This window comes from Delphinus delphis, chromosome 1 (assembly GCF_949987515.2).
Source record: "Delphinus delphis chromosome 1, mDelDel1.2, whole genome shotgun sequence".
Taxonomy (NCBI): domain Eukaryota; kingdom Metazoa; phylum Chordata; class Mammalia; order Artiodactyla; family Delphinidae; genus Delphinus; species Delphinus delphis.
Window position 1 is genome coordinate 71,109,883 of NC_082683.1, and position 21,599 is coordinate 71,131,481.

A 21,599-nucleotide genomic window follows, 5' to 3' on the forward strand; every position below is an offset into this window, starting at 1 on the left:
AATTTATCGTACTAGTTGCTTGAAGAAAATACAGATCAGTTCTCTATCATATTTCTTTAGTAAAAATAAACAAATACATTATTGTTACACAAGTTTGATTTGTTTTGTTTTCCAGGTGCAACAATCGAACACAGTGTATAGTAGTTACTGGGTCAGATGTATTTCCTGATCCATGTCCTGGAACATACAAATATCTTGAGGTCCAATATGAATGTGTCCCTTACAGTAAGTATGAAGCTTGTATTTTTCACCTTCTACAGCATTCCTCGTTGATGCTGAAAGAGGACACATGTGAAAGAAGCATATGTTTATGGCCTACAAAACTATTATGCATGCAGAGCACTAACAGACTCGGGCCTCCAATTAGTTTCATGAAATGTGGAAGGAAGCCATAGTGTGATGCTGGCCAAGTGTCTGTCTGTGTTCTTAAGTGTTTGGCTTTTAAGGCTAGTGTTTTTCCAGAAAACAAACTTGAATTAGCTATTCAATAGGGCAGATAGAAATCTGTACTTTTGCCCAATACCAGTTGCTGACAAATTGGTTTGGCTCACAGTTTTCTAAAGAAGGAATTGACTTTGGTTTTAATCGTGAGCTACTTGAATGACTACCTGCTGTTGTGGTAACTTTAATGCCTGGTGAAAGCTACCATTGCAGTAACTGAGGCAAGTGCTTTCCTTTTTGTCCCTTGTCCTTAAGAGAGTACTCCTTTACCAGATTCAGTGACTAAATCTTAACGCTAGATAAAACAAACGTAACAAAGCCTTGCACATATTTTTAATTTGCAGCATCCATTTTTAGTATTATCCTTTAGAGGAATATTTAAAATTCAGTTGGAAACTTCATAAGTAGGCTTCAGCTAATACTGTAATTCTGTGTAGTTTTCCTCCTAATCTCAGAATTCATATTTATGAATTGGATTCTGTATTTTCAACAGGAAAAAAACATTTTAGACAATTAAAAAGATTAAGTATATTACTTAATTTTCATCAGGTAATTTGGTTTCGTTCTTGACTTCTTTACTTCTTAAATTGGATAAACGTGTCATGCCACCTTAATTCAAGGCATTTGAATTAAAAATTCTTCAGCAGCAATTTTATGATTTGCTTCAGAGGACTTCCCTCCTTAAAAAAATATGGACTCAAACTAATAATGAAATTGCTTTTTCCAGAAGCTCAAAAACGAGATCACTAGCTCTGATAGATTCATATGTTCAAACTATCAATATTTCTGAAACCAAAGGGCTGATTTTAGATAGATATACTATGCCCAGTATGGTTGTAATACATACTTACACATCCTGTGAAGGCACTGTCGTCTCTCTCTTCTCTGCCCGCAGTTTTGATAAATTGGCTTTTTGTGGGGTATCAGTTAAAGGCCAAACACAGATTATCTTTTCATCCCTGCTCTGTGTTGTGTTACTGTGAAATGGAGGCTTTTTATGTTTTCAGTATTTTCTATATCATTTGAAGGATTGGAAGCCTACTGAGTGCACTGATCTTTATATCGTTTCTCCTGTGTGTAGTGTTGGTGGCTTACATAATCATTCTCCTTTGCCACTGGAGGAACATTGTATTCTTTTGAGCTAACCAAAGTTTTGTTCCATAAAGTCACTTGCAGTTGAATTTAGTATGGTTTCTGTCCTCAAATTAGAAAAGGAACACAGCATCCATTCCCAAACAGTGGAATCGGTCAGAGCTGCCAAGAATTATGTCTTTCTGGAGCCAGTTCCTGTAATCTAGTCTATAGATCAAGAACAGTGTTAAGAAAATATTATTTTCAGACTTTTAAGTTATTTCTTGCACTGTTTAAGAAAGGAAAATGTGGATATCTTCTGGAACATCTAACTTTCAAAATTTACTTTTTCAGTTCTCCAGAAGTAATGTACACTGTGTAATAAACTTGCAAATAGCAATACTCAGAGAAGTATTTGTTCTTTTTAGGTTTTGTCCTTAAAAAACAGAACAGTAATTAATTTGCTGTTACCTTTCTAGATGTTTGCAGGAGACAGAAATAAGTCTATGGCTTTTTTAAACTACTCCTTGCTAAAGAGTAGAAGTAATTACAATTCCTATATACTGTTCAGTAGTGACACACTATAAATTGCATGATTTTCACTAATATTATAATTAATGCAAAGGATCTTTTTAGATTGTTCTGATCTTATTTAGGACTGTGTATCTTCTTAATCTCTTTTCCCCATTATCCTCTCCTTTTGTTTCTTTATGCTTCTGTCCTTTATAACCATCTCTTGTTTTTATTTTAAGTGACTAGCTTTCACTTTTCCCTTGTTTTAATAGTATTTTGGTACTTTGTAATGTTTGCATACTCCTTTTACACTTAGTTGATAAAAACTGTCACTGTCAGATAACATTTATTATGTGTCTGTTACCACCTGGCTTTATGCCAGTTTCTATCCAGAGCAAGTTCTTCAGGAGCATATCCATCCCAAACTATTTCCACTTATTTAAAAAAATTTTAGAAATTTTCCATGATCTCTGAAGATTTTATAATAAATTTACTCAGCAGAGTCCATTATAAATGCTGTTATTTTTTAACTTTGTATGTTTATAGACAGGCACATATATTTGATTAGTAATTGAATGAATGTGTGTTTAAAAGAAGTCATAAGGATCTTGTAGGATAAAGGAGAGTAATCAGATTAGAGTTTCCATATCCTACAGATGCGATTTGGTTTTGATTTTTGTACCCTCCTATCTCAAATTATCATTAAGTTATTAAAGTTATACCATAAATTCATCTATGTTTTATTTTATGAGAAAAAAACTTTTACTATTGATTCAATCATTATTAATGAATAAACATAAGATTATTCAAAATGAAATAGTGTGTCACTGCAGATACAGAGTATGTAGGCTTTAGTTTGGGTCGATTTCTTGTCTTGCATAACCGTGTCCTCCACTGATGTTAGTGGGTCACGTATTTATGTTTGTTCTATAGCATAGTAAATGTATTGTTATGAATTAATTCATACAGTCTCTTAAGACAAGTTGCAATATATATTTGTGATGAAGAATGCTAATTTCATTAATTTTATTGTATTTTAATATTTTTCTCGGTTGAGTGAATTTTGGCTGATTTGACAAATATATATCCTTTGGGTTGTCATAAAAATCATAATGTAAGGTCTTTTGTTTTGAATATCCATATTTTATGCACTTCATCAATCATCAAAAGTTTTATTTAATTTTTTTTTACTTTTACATTTGAATGTTACTTCTCAGTTTTCATTAGAATTATAAATTATATACAATATATATCCATTTTATTTTCCTTAATATAAATATAAGTTAAATCATAAATGAAGTTATCCCTATTTAATATTTTGCTCAGTAACTGCCCTGTCATTTTATTGTATCAAATAATAAAACCCAGCCATTTTCAATTAATGGAAAACAAAATATATTTTCTACATCCTTTATTGAACTTGTTTTAAGTTCTGTTTTAAATGCGTAACATTTTAAAATGTATTATTCCCATCTTTGCATTTAATTGATGTATTTCAGTATACTCATCCTTTCCTAAAAATAAAGAATATAGCTGTATATAAAGATAGTCTGAGCAGACTCAACACTAATGATTTATTTTATCCTCATTTTCCCACCATGCCCTTCCTTTATTGATTCTAAGAAGGTATAATATTGCTCTTCACTGAGCAGTAATTTTAGGACCAGTGGTTTATAAAAAAGAATTGTTCCACGTCAGTAACACTGAATTTCCTTTTTACTGGATGTAGTCAGGTTTACGCATTAATAGAGCAAGTATGTTTCCTGAAAGTGGTTAAATAGACCAAGTTGGACAGGGGAGGTGGTGTCTTAATGTGGAAGGTTTCCTATGGCAAAAATATTTGTGTGATATGTTTCTCCCTAAGGTATTTCAGGAGGTCAGTATTTAATCTTGATGAATTATCATAATTAAAAAAAATTAATCAAGCTAAGGCATCTTAATGAAATGTGCAACTACTACAGTATCTTTGAGTAGTCAGTTTGGAGACACAGTATTAGTACACCCTAATGCATTTTAATAAGGGAAGAGGGAGAATCACAGACATTAATCTGGGCACTTTACTAAATTCAGGCAACATACTTCAAAACCTACATACAAAATCTAAAATAGTGTTTTATGGTTTGTAATTATTAGAATACTATTTACCAGCAAGAATCTTATATACCATACTTCTAACTGCATAATCCATTTCTTTAAACTTCTTGGAGGGAGGATTTTTTTCTCCTATAACTCTACTAATCAGGTTTGTTTTATGAAAGCATTTACCTTTTATGGGGTCTGTGGAATCAAGGTATTTGCTTTGAATGCTTGGTATGATTGTTGTTGCATGCTAGCTTGCTTTTGTGTAAATTGATGATGGTAGACAATGTCATAATAAGCTAACCATAATTCTTTCTTCCTTTTTTCTCCTTGCCTACTGTGCTTGCTTTTTCCTTGTATGTATTTTGCTTACTTTTTTTTAATAGACTTTGTATTACAAGTTTGAGATATGTGATATAGAGAATTTAATAAGAATTTTATAATATAAAGTATATATAAATGTAAATAAGTAAATTTACTGATTATTAGTGGGGAAGAAAGGTACTACCTTAGCGTACCCTTCAAAGTAACTATTGGGGTAAAGGGGGAGGCTTATATATTCCTGAAAAGGAGGCAGATTTTTTATAGTTAAGATAGATTTTTCTAGAAACAGAAAATTTAATAGAAAAAAATTGAAACGTACTGAGATGCATAATTATATATTTCTTCTTACATCTTTGAAAAATGTAACAATATCAGTATTCATTAGCTTTGACCTGAGCTTCAAAATTGAGTTGCCATGTTTATAAATATATTTCCCTGTTGTTATGCTTACCTAATTTTAGTCAGCTTAATAATGAGTTTGCATAAGATAAATGGGGATGATACACCTATGCATGCATTTGTGTCTATAGCCTACCTATTTAAAGTAAAACTTGATAAGAATGCTGAGTGACTTGGGAAAGGCAAGAGTATGTACACCATGCATTAGTGAAGAGTTTCATTATTTATTCAGGTACACTAAGTGAAGCAACATGCCAACATATTTGTATTGCCTCCTTAATCTACTAAAATGATTGATCCATGTTCTTTTATGTAACTTTAGTATCTTTTCTCCTGCTAGGTTTTCCTGTTGTGTTTCTCTTTATCCAAAGTAGTGCAGCTCTTATTCTTCTTATATTTAGCATCTATTACTAATTCAGTCTTAGACTGTCAATTTATTTTAATCTTTTTTCTTTTTTCCTTGCACTTTTTTTTTTCTTCCGATGCTTAAAATAGAAGTGGAGCAAAAAGGTAAATAACGTATACAGTTTGAACCCCAGCTCCCTGTTATGTGCCTTATGGATGTTACCTTCTCCCTTCCCTTCCCCTACAACACTCCTGACATTAATATATAATTAGCAGGATCTCATAAATGCACGTCATAAAGAAGTCGACTGTTTACAGTGAAATTATATGACTGCTAAATCTGGTGCCGGGGTAAAATTTCTGAAGTCGGCGAGGGGGAGCTGTCCTTTCTCTGTTTCTTTTCACTCTTTATCTCTTTTTCTGATACCCTTGGATATTTTATTATTAAAGTGTCATCTTGCCTGGCTTCCAGAACCCTCTCCATAGCATGCCATGGTTACAGGGTCTCCTGGTCGTTTCATCACTCCTTTCCTCGTATTTACTTTTCTCTGCTTCTAATTGCATTTTCCGAATATTTATGTTCCTTCAATTGAAGCACTTTTGTTTTCAGTCTAAGTTCCATAGACGTTCTAAATAAGCCTTCACATTGGGTTTGTTTTATTTGCTTAATTTTGATGTTCTGCTTTTGGGGGCTTATAAGTGGGCTAAGGAAGGGAGGGTACAAAGTTTGGTCTAAAAGTACTTTGTTCACCCTTATGTACAAAGCTCAGAGTTTTAAAGCATAAATTACCGAATTATAAGATAAAAACACATAGCAAAAATGTAAATTGTTAGCTCAATCATGAATGATCCTAAACTTAGGTTTGTATTTGTGAAAATAAACCCCAGCTGCTTTGTATGCTGGTACATCAATTATGGTAACTTAAGGAAAGAAAGGTAGTACTTGTGTTAAGTATAATTTCTGATAAAATTGAATGCTAATAGAGTGAATTTTTCTCTTTTGATCTATGATCATTAAAACTTGGTATGCCTGTATAGTCTTTTAACTTTGCTTAATTCTTGTTTTTTCTCTGTGACTGTTAGTTTTTGTGTGCCCTGGGACCTTGAAAGCAATTGTGGATTCACCATGTATATATGAAGCTGAACAAAAGGCAGGTGCTTGGTGCAAGGACCCTCTTCAGGCTGCAGATAAAATTTATTTCATGCCCTGGACTCCATATCGTACTGATACTTTAATAGAATATGCTTCTTTAGAAGATTTCCAAAACAGTCGCCAAACAACAACATACAAACTTCCAAATCGAGTAGATGGTACTGGATTTGTGGTATATGATGGTGCTGTCTTCTTTAACAAAGAAAGAACAAGGAATATTGTGAAATTTGACTTGAGGACTAGAATTAAGAGTGGAGAGGCCATAATTAACTATGCTAACTATCATGATACCTCACCATATAGATGGGGAGGAAAAACTGATATTGACCTAGCAGTTGATGAAAATGGCTTATGGGTCATTTATGCCACTGAACAGAACAATGGAATGATAGTTATTAGCCAACTGAATCCATACACTCTTCGCTTTGAAGCAACGTGGGAGACTGTGTATGACAAGCGAGCTGCATCAAATGCTTTTATGATCTGTGGAGTCCTTTATGTGGTCAGGTCAGTTTATCAAGACAATGAGAGTGAAACAGGCAAGAATGCAATTGATTATATTTACAATACCCGATTAAACCGAGGAGAATATGTAGATGTTCCCTTCCCCAACCAGTATCAGTATATTGCTGCAGTGGATTACAATCCAAGAGATAACCAACTCTACGTGTGGAACAATAACTTCATTTTACGATATTCTCTGGAGTTTGGTCCACCTGATCCTGCCCAAGGTAAGAATGTTTGCTTGCTAATGCTTATATCTTTTATGAACAGTTTATTTTTAAGACTTCTTAATTTTTTTCCTATTTATTTTCTTTCCCTTTTCATAGTTCAAGGGCAAATGATAATATTGTGGCATTTCAAATTGTCACATACTGTGTACATTTTAGCCTTATATTGGTCCATTTTCTTTTTCTGAATTTCTTCGTTTAGATGTTGGTTTCAAAAAATTGTAGCATCCTTGGTCAGTTTAGATTTTCATTGCTAAAAATGTAATGCCAACTACAAACCTGTTAGCTTTGTGTGTTTTTTCTACCTGACTTCTGAATTGATTATGTGCAGACCTTTTAACTTCTTGGCGCCAGTGGTTAAAGGAAATTTTTGTTAGAAAGTCCCAGGAGAATTGCTAGGCTTGATGTACAATGCCAGGCATAAGTATTCTGAAGTTTTGGCCTCTGCTCTCTGGGTAGGAGAAGGAGTCGTCTAACATCTTACTAGATCATCGTGTAAAATAACACATTTTTACTTCCCAATAAATTTGTGACTGTTTTAGGTCAGTATTTCTGTGACTTTAACTGTTACACATGGACTAAGCATTAAATGATCCCAAGTGTTGATTTATGAAGACAAATCCACTAGCATTTTTTGATTTGTGTCCTCTTCGGGTATCTTTATGTAGGATCATTACTTTATAAATCTTTGGAAATATATTTTAGTTTAGCAAGTTAATTCAGTTCTGCAGTGAACAGTTTTTGAGGGTAAATGAAGTTTTGGATATTTCATTAAAGCAAGATTACCTCATACTCATATGAGGTAGAAGATAGAAGAATGACCTCTTAATATATTATTATAGAGCTTGCACTTATTATGTCTTTTCTATTTGAGCAATATTATTTGTGTTTTAAAGATCTGAATTATTTCAATTTTCTGAGTTAATTAGAATTATCATATTATTGAGTTACTTCAAAATTGTAGGAGCCAGAATGTTCCTTGGAGTGACTAAATCAGTCTCTTCAACAAGGTGGAACATAAATTAACATCTTTTTCTTCTGCTAAAGTAGTGTACATTCACACACTTAAACACAATTACATACACCCACACATAGTTTAGGGTATAATGTTACTAAGTTCTAAACATTGTCATAGGGTTAGGACCTCAAAAGCAGAAGCCTTTTGTAATTGAATTTCTAATTTGAGTTATAGAATACAAAAATATGTGATTTTTCTTCTTAACTTAAGGGCAATAATGACATATGACTTAGTATAAGCCCCCTTTTTCTCTAATTCATGTATGTCTAGAATTTGTTGGGTGAAAATTGCAGCAGTGTCCCATTGTTAAATTTTCAACAATGAAATCTGTTAAGACATAAGAATCTTTGTTGATAGTCATAGTATTCTTTATTTTTAAATTCAGACCTATCTTTTTTCTCTTGAGGCTAGCAATTTGGGATGGTTCCTATATCTCAGTTGCTTTTCTAAACGCTAGTACTATGCTTCTCCTTTATCCTATAGGTTTGTAAAAGGCAGAAGGTCAGTAATTGACAAAATTTGACACTGTGGAGATACATGTGTTAATCTTTTTTGTAACCTGTATTACCCTCACAGCTGTTAAATTTATCTTGGGTAGCAGTAAATCTCTTTCCCTCCATTAGAAAAAAATAGAAAATAAATTTTAAAAATGTAAATTCATAATCAGGCAGCACCTAAAGTTGAGTACAGATGCAGCTCAACAAGGAATCATTGCCTCCCTGATTGTCACAGAGTACTTCATAAAATACAAGATGAGTAAAAATGTCATTTTCCACATGTGGCTTATGTTCTAGTAAATAACTTGATCCATTTCAGATGAAAGAATCTTTGATAATTTGGATGCTTTTTGGAAAAAAGTTACCAGCTTCGAAAATGAGAAACTTAGCCATATGTGGTAACTGCATTCCTACAGCTGTGTTGTGTTATCCAAAATAGTTAACCATTCTTATATATTCTCAGAAAGTGAAAATTTGTATTGACCCCTTATTAAACCCTTAGTGGTAAAAAGTTTTATCTGACCTAAATTTCTTGCTGATGTTTGAATTGTATTCTCTTATTCACGTGCTCTTTATAATTTACCTTCAAATGCTTTTAGAGAGACTCCTGCCTCGCTCATCTAAGATATGTGCTGTTATCTAACTGCATGTAGATGGGGCATTGCAGAACTATTGTGGCTCATACATTTAGGTCAAACCAGTAAGCCACTGTCAGCAAGTCTTATGTACTGGCTTTGCTACCATGTATATAGCTGAACTGTACATTGTGCTGTAAAATGGATAATTTTTCATTGTGGACTGTTTCACTGTATTAGCTTCAATACTTTTCCCCATTTATAAATCCAAGCCTTTCATTCCTAACAGCACAAGTACATTATTGCTTGGCCTTGATAATGTTTTCAAATACATCTTTCTTTTTTTCTTTAAATTTTTAGCTTTTTGTGATCTCGGCATAGTTAATTTGCTCCATTTCCTTGAACTAGGTCTGTTTTTCCTCTTTTACTTTTTTTCTCTATAAAATGGGCTTAGAAAAATCCCATTTCAGTCATATATTAAGATATATCATATATATCTTTTCTATGTCTTAATCTGAATTGATTTATATATATACTTAATCTGTCTTCAGATTTGATATCCCAAACATTATCGAAAAATATTGTGTCTTGAGTGTTGACAGTTTCTGAATATCTGTCTTAGAGTAATAATGAAGTATGACACTTAAACAACATGTGGGAAATTTTTTATCAAGAGAGCCAGTTAGGTCTATTACTTAGGAAGTGTTCAGTGTAGAATACATATTTCTTAAAACATCTTCCCACTGATAATGGATGCTAATTAAAAGATGATCAGTGTTTGTAGACATCGAATAAGGGTAAATTTAATAAATCTGCAGTTTTTGCCTTACCAGGCTACAGACTCACTCTAACTGGAGTTCATTCAGTGAATAATGGGTGAGTTTTGGGACTTGGAAGAGGGAAATAACAACCCATATTGTCCTTAAAATCTTTTCACACAGGAAAAAGCTGGCGATAATTAGCAAGTTCTTAGTAAATACTGTCGTAGTAAACTGAATCATTCTGTATGTGTTTGTTGAAATTTTCATGGGTACCTATTAAATATGTTTATTAGCATTATTGGCACCGTTTCTACATCTCTGTACTCAAATAATAAATGGTAGGTAGAATGTTAAGTCATTTAATCTGTGTGTTTGATATGGCACCTGATAATTTTGGGACAGGCTCTGTAAAGTAGGGTTTAGATTTATGACATAAGTCTATTGTGAGTTGCCATGTTTTCTGTTGCCATTTATAGGATATTCTTGAGTTTTGAGCCTTTTGCCACATACGGTTCCTTACGAAACTTTTTATTGCTTCAGTATCTTATGTTCCCACATTTTTTCTTCTTTTAAAGATTTATGCAGAACACAGTGTCAGTTAAATGCTCCAAAATAAGGGCAAATTGCTTAGTAGGGTGCCATACTTTCCCAGAGTCTCTGAAAATCTTTTATCTAGAAAAGTAAGATCATAACATTTAAGAGTATGGACAAGTGAACCTGAACAAATTGCTTAACCTCCTCCATGGCTCAGTCTTCTCTTCTGTAAAAGGAAGATAATCATAGTGCCTACTTCATGGGGTTGTGATAAGGATTAAATAAGATGATCTGATGATCCATGAATGGTGATTAGCACAACATCTGGTACATAAATGCTGAATAAAGTGTAAGCTTTTATCATCATGGGGTGCCCTGTTGTGACCTGTCTTCACCTAGGGAAAGAAATATTAATTTTTAGAAATACCTCTTCATTTCTAGCTTCAACGTTAGAAAAAAATGCTTTCCTTGAAGTTGTTAAGCTTTGGCCTTGCAAAATCTTATAGTTGTCCTCCTAAAGGGTTTCATTTTGCCACTTAAAGTTGACGTTCATGTTTATTTTCATGGTACCCCAATATTTCATTGGTTTACCTTTGAAGAATGTGTTGCTTCCCTTTAAACTTCTTTTGATGAACAAAAGGTAAAAAGGTATGAAATTTTATTATCAATGACACATGCAAATATGGTATAGAATGTTGCATGAAATTTTGTGCATTTAATAGAAGTCATTTTATTGCCTACCTTCACTCACTTATTATGAATCTTTACTGATGCTCAGCAAACAGATCACTAATTGTAGTATTGTTAATACATATTTCAGTGATTAAATATGTACTAATTAGCACAGTGTCAAGGGATACATCAGAAGGTGTAGCACTAAACCATTTTGCTCTGCCCTTTTCTCTTTGTTCCGGATCCCCCCCGCCCCCGGCTTTTAGATTTCATTCAGCAGCATTCACTTGACACTTCTGCAAAAGATTGTGATGCTTTTGACAAATGTTAATTGAGAAAGCACTGAAAGCCTGGCTGCATTGTAATCAAAAGAAAATTACGAGGTTTAACAGGATGTCAGGGAAGCGCTTTACAGAAAAAGATAAACAGGTTTGAATAGGTTTCTGCAGCAGCTGGCTAGGCATGATGCTTGGCTAATGTACACAGGCTTCTCTCATATGGTCAGTAACTGATGCCCTGGAAATAAAACATTGCTTAAGAAGTTTCTCTTGTGATAGAATGAAAAAAGGGTGTAAAAAGTGTGTCTTGCACTTATCGATAACAAGAAGTTTCTCACTACTAAAGAACTAGGAACAAGTACACACTACTTTTTCTGATAAACTTAGCATACTCTGTCATAGAGTCAGAATTATGTAAACTATTTATGGACCAGAGCTTAATATTATCAGTGATAATATGAACTTGTTTTCCAAGAAGTTTTAATGTTCTCATTTGTTTTTTATGTATAGCAAAGCCATAAATTAAATGTTTTATACGATTATTTTAAAAAATAGTTATTTTTAGTTTGCTCTACTCAATTTAAATTTAAGGCATCATATTTACAAGGTCTTAAGAGCCAGTAATCTAAATGTTGATAAAACTATAGTGTGATCACCTAATAGATTTTAAATGGTGCCATTAAAGTTTTACTGACAGAATTTTTGTTGTTTTTTTTAAATTAAGTGTTAATGAGGGAAACATTAAGCTCCATTATTATTTTAACCTAGTGGATTCAACAGTTTAAAAGTAATGTTGGAAGTCCAAAATAAACTTAAATTTTTTTTATTTTAAAATTTCTACGCTTAAATCCACTTTTATATTTTTAAATCCTTTTATGCTCTCTGTTAAAGGTCAGTAGGATATGTAGGGTTGTTTTCAAATTAGGCATTATTTGATCGAACCCGTTATCTTGATATGAGATTGCATTGTAACCTCTGACCAGAAGTAGTTTCTTTTTCATACCTGTGTTTTCAAAAGTAAAAATGTCGAAGCCTCAGATGTTTCCTTACTGAAACAGCACAAGCATGCCCAGCTTATCTTCTGTTTGGATCTAATCAGGCATGCTCAAAAATCTCTCAAGCAAGAATGGCTGCTGGGTGGAAAGATGTTACAGTATTTGTTTTCCTTCAAGATGCAGAGTGGGTGACTTGAAATTTTCTATTGTCCTAATTATATGTAATGGTTAGACTTTTGTTGATACTTTGAATTTTATTGTTTCAGAGTATGAATTTATATAAGAAATGGATTTTTCTAAATGTATTTGATATGACATAATGTATTTGATATGTACATTGAAATTTTCTATATGAAACTGCCCTTCATTTCCTGTTACATGATATATGATGAAATTGTACATAAAATTTATTATCAAATATTTCATTGAGAAGTAAGCCTAGCACAATTAGAGTCATAGAGCAAAATCTATGGTAAATCCTAAACTGCCATCGCTTAGCCAACAATATGAATAAATTGGAATAAAGGAAGAGATTTATTCTTCCTCCCACCCTACGGATATTCTCATTAATTTCTCATTTTGTTGGTTTTGGGGTAGTTGGATGGGTAGGGTGTGTGTGTGTGTGTGTGTGTGTGTGTGTGTGTGCACGTGTGTACACGTTCACATATGAGTGCAAGTGTGTGTTTGAGATTAACATACTCATCTTTTTTCCGTAGTGCCTACCACAGCTGTGACAGTAACTTCTTCAGCTGAGATGTTCAAAACCACAGTATCAACCACAAGCCCTTCACAGAAAGGCCCCATGAGCACAACTGTAGCTGGATCTCAGGAAGGAAGCAAAGGGACAAAACCACCTCCAGCAGTTTCTACAACCAAAATTCTTCCTGTAACAAATATTTTTCCCCTGCCAGAGAGATTCTGTGAAGCATTAGACGCAAGGGGGATAAGGTGGCCTCAGACACAAAGGGGAATGATGGTTGAACGACCATGTCCCAAGGGAACGAGAGGTATTTCCTGTCAAATACTATATATACATTTTAAAACTTATTTTAGGGGCTTCCCTGGTGGCGCAGTGGTTGAGAGTCCGCCTGCCGATGCAGGGGACACGGGTTCGTGCCCCCGGTCCGGGAAGATCCCACGTGCCGCGGAGCGGCTGGGCCCGTGAGCCATGGCCGCTGAGCCTGCGCCTCCGGATCCTGTGCTCCGCAACGGGAGAGGCCACAACAGTGAAAGGCCTGGGTACAGCAAAAAAAAAACCAAACAAACAAGAACTTATTTTAAGTAGGTTCTGAACTACACAGAAGTGATTTTATTTGAGGAAAGAGATATTTACGATAGCTAACTTCATTGTTGTTTTTGTTACTTTGGTAATATAGCACATGTAGACAACTTAAAGGTTTTTAAACTGTAAAAGTCATTTAAGGTCAGGCACTGAATTAAATTCTCTCCCTCTTAAAGACCTAGGTCAAGCCTGAGATTTTTGCCCGTGGATTCTCTAGTGAGGCTTCCTTACAGCTGTCTTTCTCATTGCAATGTATCATTTTGGATGAGTCCCAAGAAAATCAAGGGCTTTTTGTTTGTTTGCTGTAAATGTCTGATATTTCTGTGCTGACTTTATATTTACTGTTTATAGTCTGTATTATACCCTACTTTTCATCAGTTATTGTCAACTACTTCCATTAATGTTTATTCAAAATTTAACACACGGAGTAGGATCATCATAGCTGATTTCCCGAATGCATGCAGAAAAAATGGTTTCAATTTCACTGTTGCTTTCTACATCTGTTGTAGGAACTGCCTCGTATCTCTGCATGCTTTCCACTGGAACATGGAACCCTAGGGGCCCCGATCTTAGCAACTGTACCTCACACTGGGTAAATCAGCTGGCTCAGAAGGTTGGTTGGAACCTTTTAATATGATACACATTGGTGATTAAGGGCTTTAACTTCTAACATAAATAATTTAACTTTGTATGTTAAAACCAGCTTCGTTGCTCTTTGTTCAGCGTAAAAGTAAAAAATTATGCATAGCTTTGTCTGTAAACTATTTATTCAAAGTTACATATGTTTTAGGGCATGCTGTTTTCTATGTTAAGCTTTTTAATGAGTACATAGTTGCTTAATTTCATTCATATTTAGTTCTGTTTCTTTTGATGTTTGTAAGACAAATAGTGTATTGGCCTAATAAATCAAGTATCATTAATTTGCAACTGAATCCACAGAATGCAAGCAGATGTTCATATTGCAGATGATTATGATAGAATAAGAAAAATGACTTTAAAAGGCATTAGTAACTTTAATATTACATTGTAATGCAGTGACATTTTAGTTTCTCCTTCGCCATCTACCTTTCTAAAATGCAAGCAGTAGATAATAATAGCCCTCAGTATTATATTGATTACATTTTCACTTAAATTTTTGGATCATTGGAATAAATAAGATTTTTAAATAGCAGTTTTAAATGGTTGCAGTGAAATGAGAGAACTATCTCAAAAATTTTTTAAACGATTTCTGATTTTTTTACCTTTTGTTTCTTTAAAATGTCTGATTAAGTATATGTTTTTGAGGATCTAAGAATCTTTAATCATCTGAAATGAAGAGAAATTATTGGTCTCAGTTGCAGATTTTGACATATTTGCAAATACTTTTCTCACCACAACAAAGGTACTTGGGGAAAAAATAAGAAGCCACAAACAGAACAAGAAATCTTACTGAGATAATATAAACTGTCATTTCAGATCAGAAGTGGAGAAAACGCTGCTAGCCTTGCCAATGAACTGGCTAAACATACCAAAGGGCCAGTGTTTGCTGGGGACGTGAGTTCTTCAGTGAGGTTGATGGAGCAGTTGGTGGACATTCTTGATGCGCAGCTGCAGGAACTGAAACCTAGTGAAAAGGATTCAGCTGGACGGAGTTATAACAAGGTAGGTAGAAATTTTCCGTTGTTTTCAATTAGATGTTTTGTATGGCTGCTCTGGATTCTTCCAGCAGTTAACTGCCTAACTTTTGGCCCCCTGGACAAACGCATAGAAACAGAACTTCTAATTTGGTTCATATCTCAAGAAAGAATTATAGTTGGGAAAGGAGCAACGTGCACACCCATCCCCACCCCCCAAATGACGCTAATTACCTGAGGGAGATTTTAGTTGGTGGTAAACGTCATCTGCCTGGTTTTGGTCAGTACTCTCACTTTGGAAGGCCCACTAGGAGAGATTCTGTTACACAACTGATACACTAATACAGTCAACTCTTGTGATTGTAAGAAAATTGTGATGCATATAGGAATGTTAGCCACTGAAATACTGTTTTCAGTGGTAGGTTTTGAGAGAAGGACAAGTTTCCTTTGCTAGGAGTATAGTGTGTTAGTGCCACTAATTTTTCCTACCTTGACAAAAATTTGATAGTTATTTTAGCCACACTGTAAAGTGTTTATATGAAATTCATATGAATCCGAAATCTGTGGCTGAAATGGTTTTATGGTTTTTTTCTTCCTTTTCATCACATACTTTGTCTCTAGGTTTATCAAGATACTTTGGATTATCATGTTTAGTAAAATACAGCTGAAAACTGAATACACAATCTTGGCAATCAGTGTAGACTCACACAAATCCAGAGGATTACGGTACATAATAAACGCTGAGCTCAGGACCACCAGCTTAATTTCTGAGGATTTCTTCTTTCCTCAATTTTCAACAGATAAAAATCTAACCTCTGATTTTCTTTTCTTTTACTAAAAAGCTCCAAAAACGAGAGAAGACATGCAGGGCTTACCTTAAGGTATCTCCCCTGTGCTGTCACCCTGCTTTCTCCCTTCTTCAGCTACCTGTTACGCTTTATCATCTTGCTGCATGATCCAATGTATTTCAGTCTTTGATAATTATATAATGTGCCCCATATCAGCTGTACAAATGTTGGCTTTTCACAGGTATATTACTCTCAGAATAAGCAAATAATTTATTTTTATAATTTTTGCTGTTTTTCCATTCATCCAAACATACAAGAATTTTAATGAAATATCCTCTGAATTGGAAAGTTATCATAAAGTCTCGTTATATCCTGTTGTCATCTCTGTGGATTGAAAAACAACTTGAGTGAAACAGCTATGATATATTCCTGGCAGTTTATCATATCAAAGACTGTGTAGTCATAATGTATGTGCATGAAAAAGTCACTGCTTTCTTATCTCTGTGGTGTACTCTTAAATGAAACAGGCTTTGTCTTGAAATTTTTTGGAGTCATTTCTAGAATCAGGTTGATAAGGGGATGGGTTACTGGAAATAAAATATAAATAATGTGACAGTGCTCTCGATATATGTTATATGTTGGTTTTTATCGAGATGATAGAAACGGAAAGCCACTGTTTGGCTCAGAATCCTTGTCCACTGCAGCCAGTTTTTCTCACTGGTATATCCAAGTAAAATAGGAAACATGGTGAGGCCAACTGGAATTATGCCAAACAGTTTGGAATTATTTGGTAGATCCAAATAATAAAGAAGTTCCTTTTGCTGGGGATGGTTACTTTCTAACCCTACTCATCTGGGGACCATATTCCTAGTCAATCAAACCTTGAAGAACTAATCTGTATATGTATGAAAACAAAACGAAAGAACTTTGTAAGTTTTGTAGAATAGAGATTATTCAAAAGATATGACTTCACCAGTTTTAGTTGGCAAGATCTAGAAAAAAAGAACAGCATTTCACTAACGAGTAATAGACATTGCTGCATCTGAGAACTTTACAGGAAAAGGCAGTGGGAAAGTCTGTTTTTAGGTGGTAATATTTTGTAAGTCCCTTATTAGCCTGTTTAATGGGGGCAAAGAAATAGATACTGAAGTGTATAGAATTTGTTGTACGGAAATTTTCAGCTCACCTTTAAGGTATTAGTTAACGTGTGAAATGTAATAATTAGTATGTTGCCCAGGACATATATCTCAGTGGGAATAGAATAGCTTTTTTTCTTTGGCAGGGAGACTACTTCAGGAATATGATTAGGCTAATGATCATTTTGATTCCACTAGAAAAATACAACTAGTAATAACTAAGGAGCATTACAAATTAATAAAAGCATGCCATCAGCGAGTTATGTGTATAGGTAGTAAATTTCAGCATGACCTTAATTTCTGACCAGTGTCATTTTCAGTATGTCTCAAGTGAGCTTCTGTGTTCAGATAAAACTAATAAAACTCCTTAAGTTACAAATCAGAAGCTGACTTACACTGTGCAAATGAAGCGAGTTCCTGCTTTGTGACAGAGGATTCATTTGTAACTTAGATTAGAGGCTCCAGTCTGTATTTCTTGGTGACTAATGAATCTGGCCTCAGCAGACCAATTTCTGTTCCATTCTAGTTAATGGCTGTAGCAGTATCAGTGTGAGCATTTTGACTATTCTATCTCCCATCAGAGAGAGAAAAAAGCCTTTAATGCCACTTGCGAGTATCTTCTACCTGCTAGGAAGGTCGTGGTGGCTCACGTGGCAGACAGAACGAGGATATTAAGTTGGACTAAGCTAATTAATCTTAACTCTGACAGTAGCCTCAAACAACTTTTCCCCGTGCTCATTTCAATATAGTACCTCAAACTAGCAATTTTTGTTGTTCTTTGTAGAGTGTGTTTTTTTTTCTCAGTGATTATCAGTAGATCAAAACAATTGATATTTGGGCTTAATGACACATTATGGCTAGGTAAATGGGAAAGAGTAAATAAACTCAGTGATTTCAGTTATCCAAGCCATAGTCAGTGTACAGCTACAGTAAGTATCAGTACAAAAGCCTGCCTTCAATTGCTTAACTGACCGGGTTACATTTTTATTTAATGTTGTTTTACATGGTAATAAACTAAACCTACACGTAGGAATATTTATAACTTGGATATTTATTAAGACTTTACTTTGCCTTTCTGTTTTTCTTAAATTATTAGTATAGGTTTTAAATATTTTGACTGTTCTCTTGATCTCCTTAAAAACAGATGATTGTTTATGAATTAAGGTATACTCTCGAGTGTTTTTTAGCTGGCCAGGCAATTGGAAGAGTTGAAAATGTTCACAGATAACTTATACACTTTGAAATCACCTTGTTTTTTTCCCAATGATAATAAGTAGACAACGTTATAAGGCACAATTTTGGTTGTTATTTTTAGTTCAGGTTCCAAAAAACAATATGGTTTAATTTTCAAGCATAGGTATTAGGCTACTCTAGAGACACCAGTGTTTTCTATTTAGAACATTTAAGTCTTGAGGTTTTATGTAGGAGTGACCATGCATGTAGGGGTAATACCTCAGATTAAGAGCTGACACTGGTTTTATTTCTTTGCAACAATTGAAATATGATTAGATAAACAGAAACGAGTCATCTCTTTATACTTAGTCTTTATAATCAAATAGTAGTCTACTGATATTCAGCTAGTTCTATTTTGAAAGGGTCAGACATCAAGTTGGCCACATATATGTTGTCCAGGTGTTCTTCCGTAAGAGTAAATCATCATGACAGATAAATATTACAGTTGTCACTAGTCAGTGATTGAAAATCACCTTGGTACTAGAAGTAGTCAAAACTAATGATAGTTTTCTAATGGATGCAGGCAATTGTTGACACAGTGGACAACCTTCTGAGACCTGAAGCTTTGGAATCATGGAAACACATGAATTCTTCTGAACAAGCGCATACTGCAACAATGCTACTGGATACATTGGAAGAAGGAGCTTTTGTCCTGGCTGACAATCTCGTAGAACCAACCAGGGTCTCAATGCCCACAGAAAATATTGGTGAGTGAATCTATTGTCAGGTTTAATTTTGATTTAGAAGATAGATGTTTAAGAGAATAATGCTTCCATTGAGTCTTGTGAGTTATTTCCCAGTGCCAAACTTCTATTTTGTCCAATTATTTTTGTCCCTTAATAAGAGATATTATTGATCACACTCATAAAATTAATGCAAAAGCCAAAATCTATCCTATGTCTTTTAAAAGTTGGTGTTTTTTTCCAACTGAAAAATCATTAAAGGAAAACAGTGTGTAGAGTACTTAACTGCAAGAATATGGATTGCTTACGTAATGAAAGTGCTTGCTGTGGAGCTGTGGCGAATGCCTTTCCATTTTATACAATACGTTCCTAATGAGGTTAAATTACTTTCTGAAATGCGTTCTCCCAAATATTTTAGGCACGCAGATATTTGAGCCAAACATTTATATTAAACAGAACTGCTTTCAGGTGAAAATGTGGTCAGTGAACTACATCACCCATAGAGCAGAATATCCATGCTTTATAGACTGTAAAACAGCTGCGGATAGTTTTGAAGCATCATTTAGAATTTAAATGCTGGCAGTGAGAGGTAGGAATTCACTTTTGATGGTATTTGAAAGAAGTACTACTGTAAGTACAGTGAAATTATATTAATATAGGCTTGACTGATTTAGAATTGTTATTCAGTGGGGTTGAGCTCGAATGAAATTTTAGTATCCCTTAGTAAAGTAAAAAAATTTCCACAGCATAAATGTAAAAAAAAAACCAAAGGGAACACAGACTACTTTTCCATCGAAAGAGTGCATTGGAGCAGCAGATATTGAATGAAGTTTTGCTATCTGGAATGCCATATCTTATTGCCTTATTGTGCCTACCTAAGTATGAGACTTTTATTTAAAAATACAGAGAAACAAGGTGTATAGGAGAAATAGACATCTATCAGATTATGATACCTGGATTTAAGCTTAAGCTTATTTTAAATAACTGAGCCTTAAGCTTATTTTAAATAACTGAGTTTTTAGGAAAAAAGGTATATTAAAATCATGTTTTTATTTACTTTATGAGGTTTTGAAATGACAAATAACTTAATAACTTTAAGTGAAATCAAAATAATTTGGCCTGCTTTAATGTGGGAGACCAGTCATAAGGAAAGTGATATTCTACCATAGCTTAGTAGGAATAGACAGTGAATAAAGCTCCTATTTTATGTCTAAAGCTTTTGTTATTTTGAGGTTTAATTTATTTAGTAGTCTAATAAAATTCCTAACATACGCATTAAACAATTCTTCTCAAATGTTTCCAGGGACGTACCTGTAAGGTAAAGGAGTGTGGACTTGATTGTCTCAGAAGATAAGTCATAAAAAGTATTGTTTAAAGTGTTGTGTTGTGACCTCAATTTGTTTTCTAAATCTTCTGAAGGCTATTTTAAAAGCAACCAAAAAACATAAAATTTCCCATTTAAGCTCCTTCCAAGAGTGCAAAGAAATTTTGATAGGGCAGGTCAACATCCTCTGCTCCCACCGGCTTTACGTATGCAGAACACTTTATTATTATATGTCTGAGATATTTTTATCTCAGTTTGAGAATGGCCAGGAATATTTTTTCCCTGATACTTGTATTTTTCAGAGTTCTAAATGTTTATCCTTTACACTGGTTTTTAAAAAAATTTTAATTAAAGAAAGAACATTGTGGGTAGAGATTCTCATAGCGTATAGTACACATTTTACTGCCTTCTCAAAAATAATGCCCTGAACTTAATGTATGCATGTATTTATTACCCAAGAATTATCGATATGAAGGCCATTTTACATATTCCAATATATTTCCATGTCTTTTATTTCACAATTTTGTGAAAAATAATATCTGTAATTTACTATGGCATTCAAGATTCAACTTTTTCCTAGGACTTGTTCTCTTTTTAGACATGAGAACTAAAATAGCCCATTATCCCTTTATGTCTTCACTTTATGTTCTCATCTAAATTTAGGGTGTGGATACAGTATCTTTGATTATTAAGACAATTTCATTCTCCTCCTTAGTGGTTTCTCCTTGAATCCTTATTTTCACTTGATTGTATGATTTACCCTTATACATGACCTCGTAAAATGGTATAATTATATGTTATAATTATACCTGATTATAGCTTTTTAAAATCAACTTTGAGGTATAATTTATATACAATAAGAGCAGCTGTTTTAATGGTACTCTTTTGATGAGATTTGACAAATGTACACCCATTTAACCAACAGCATGGTCAGTATTTCAGCCACCTCAAAAGGGTCCTTTATAATCTTTGTCAGTCAGTCTTGTTATACCCCCAGCCCCAGGCAACCACTGATCTGCTTTATGTCACTATAGTTTAGTTTTGCTTTTTCTAGACCTTCCGTTGAATGGTATCATAGACTATATACTCCTTTTGATCTGGCCTCTTTTACACAGTATAATGTTATTGAGATTCATCTATGTTGGTGCCAACAT

General features: G+C 34.0%; 1 protein-coding gene across 13 annotated transcripts in view; it reads left to right on the forward strand.

Annotated features, from left to right (window-relative positions):
* Positions 1-21,599, forward strand: part of ADGRL2 (adhesion G protein-coupled receptor L2) — a 179,698-nt gene that overhangs the window by 126,091 nt on the left and 32,008 nt on the right. For 12 of the 13 annotated variants that reach the window (XM_060024192.1, XM_060024220.1, XM_060024203.1 and 9 more), the window contains 6 exons: positions 116-225; positions 6,256-7,056; positions 13,103-13,393; positions 14,178-14,281; positions 15,124-15,309; positions 18,962-19,145. In XM_060024192.1, coding sequence (XP_059880175.1) covers positions 116-225; positions 6,256-7,056; positions 13,103-13,393; positions 14,178-14,281; positions 15,124-15,309; positions 18,962-19,145 — 1,676 coding nt within the window. The remainder of the gene's footprint in view (positions 1-115; positions 226-6,255; positions 7,057-13,102; positions 13,394-14,177; positions 14,282-15,123; positions 15,310-18,961; positions 19,146-21,599) is intronic. The other variant, XM_060024246.1, reaches the window with a different exon arrangement.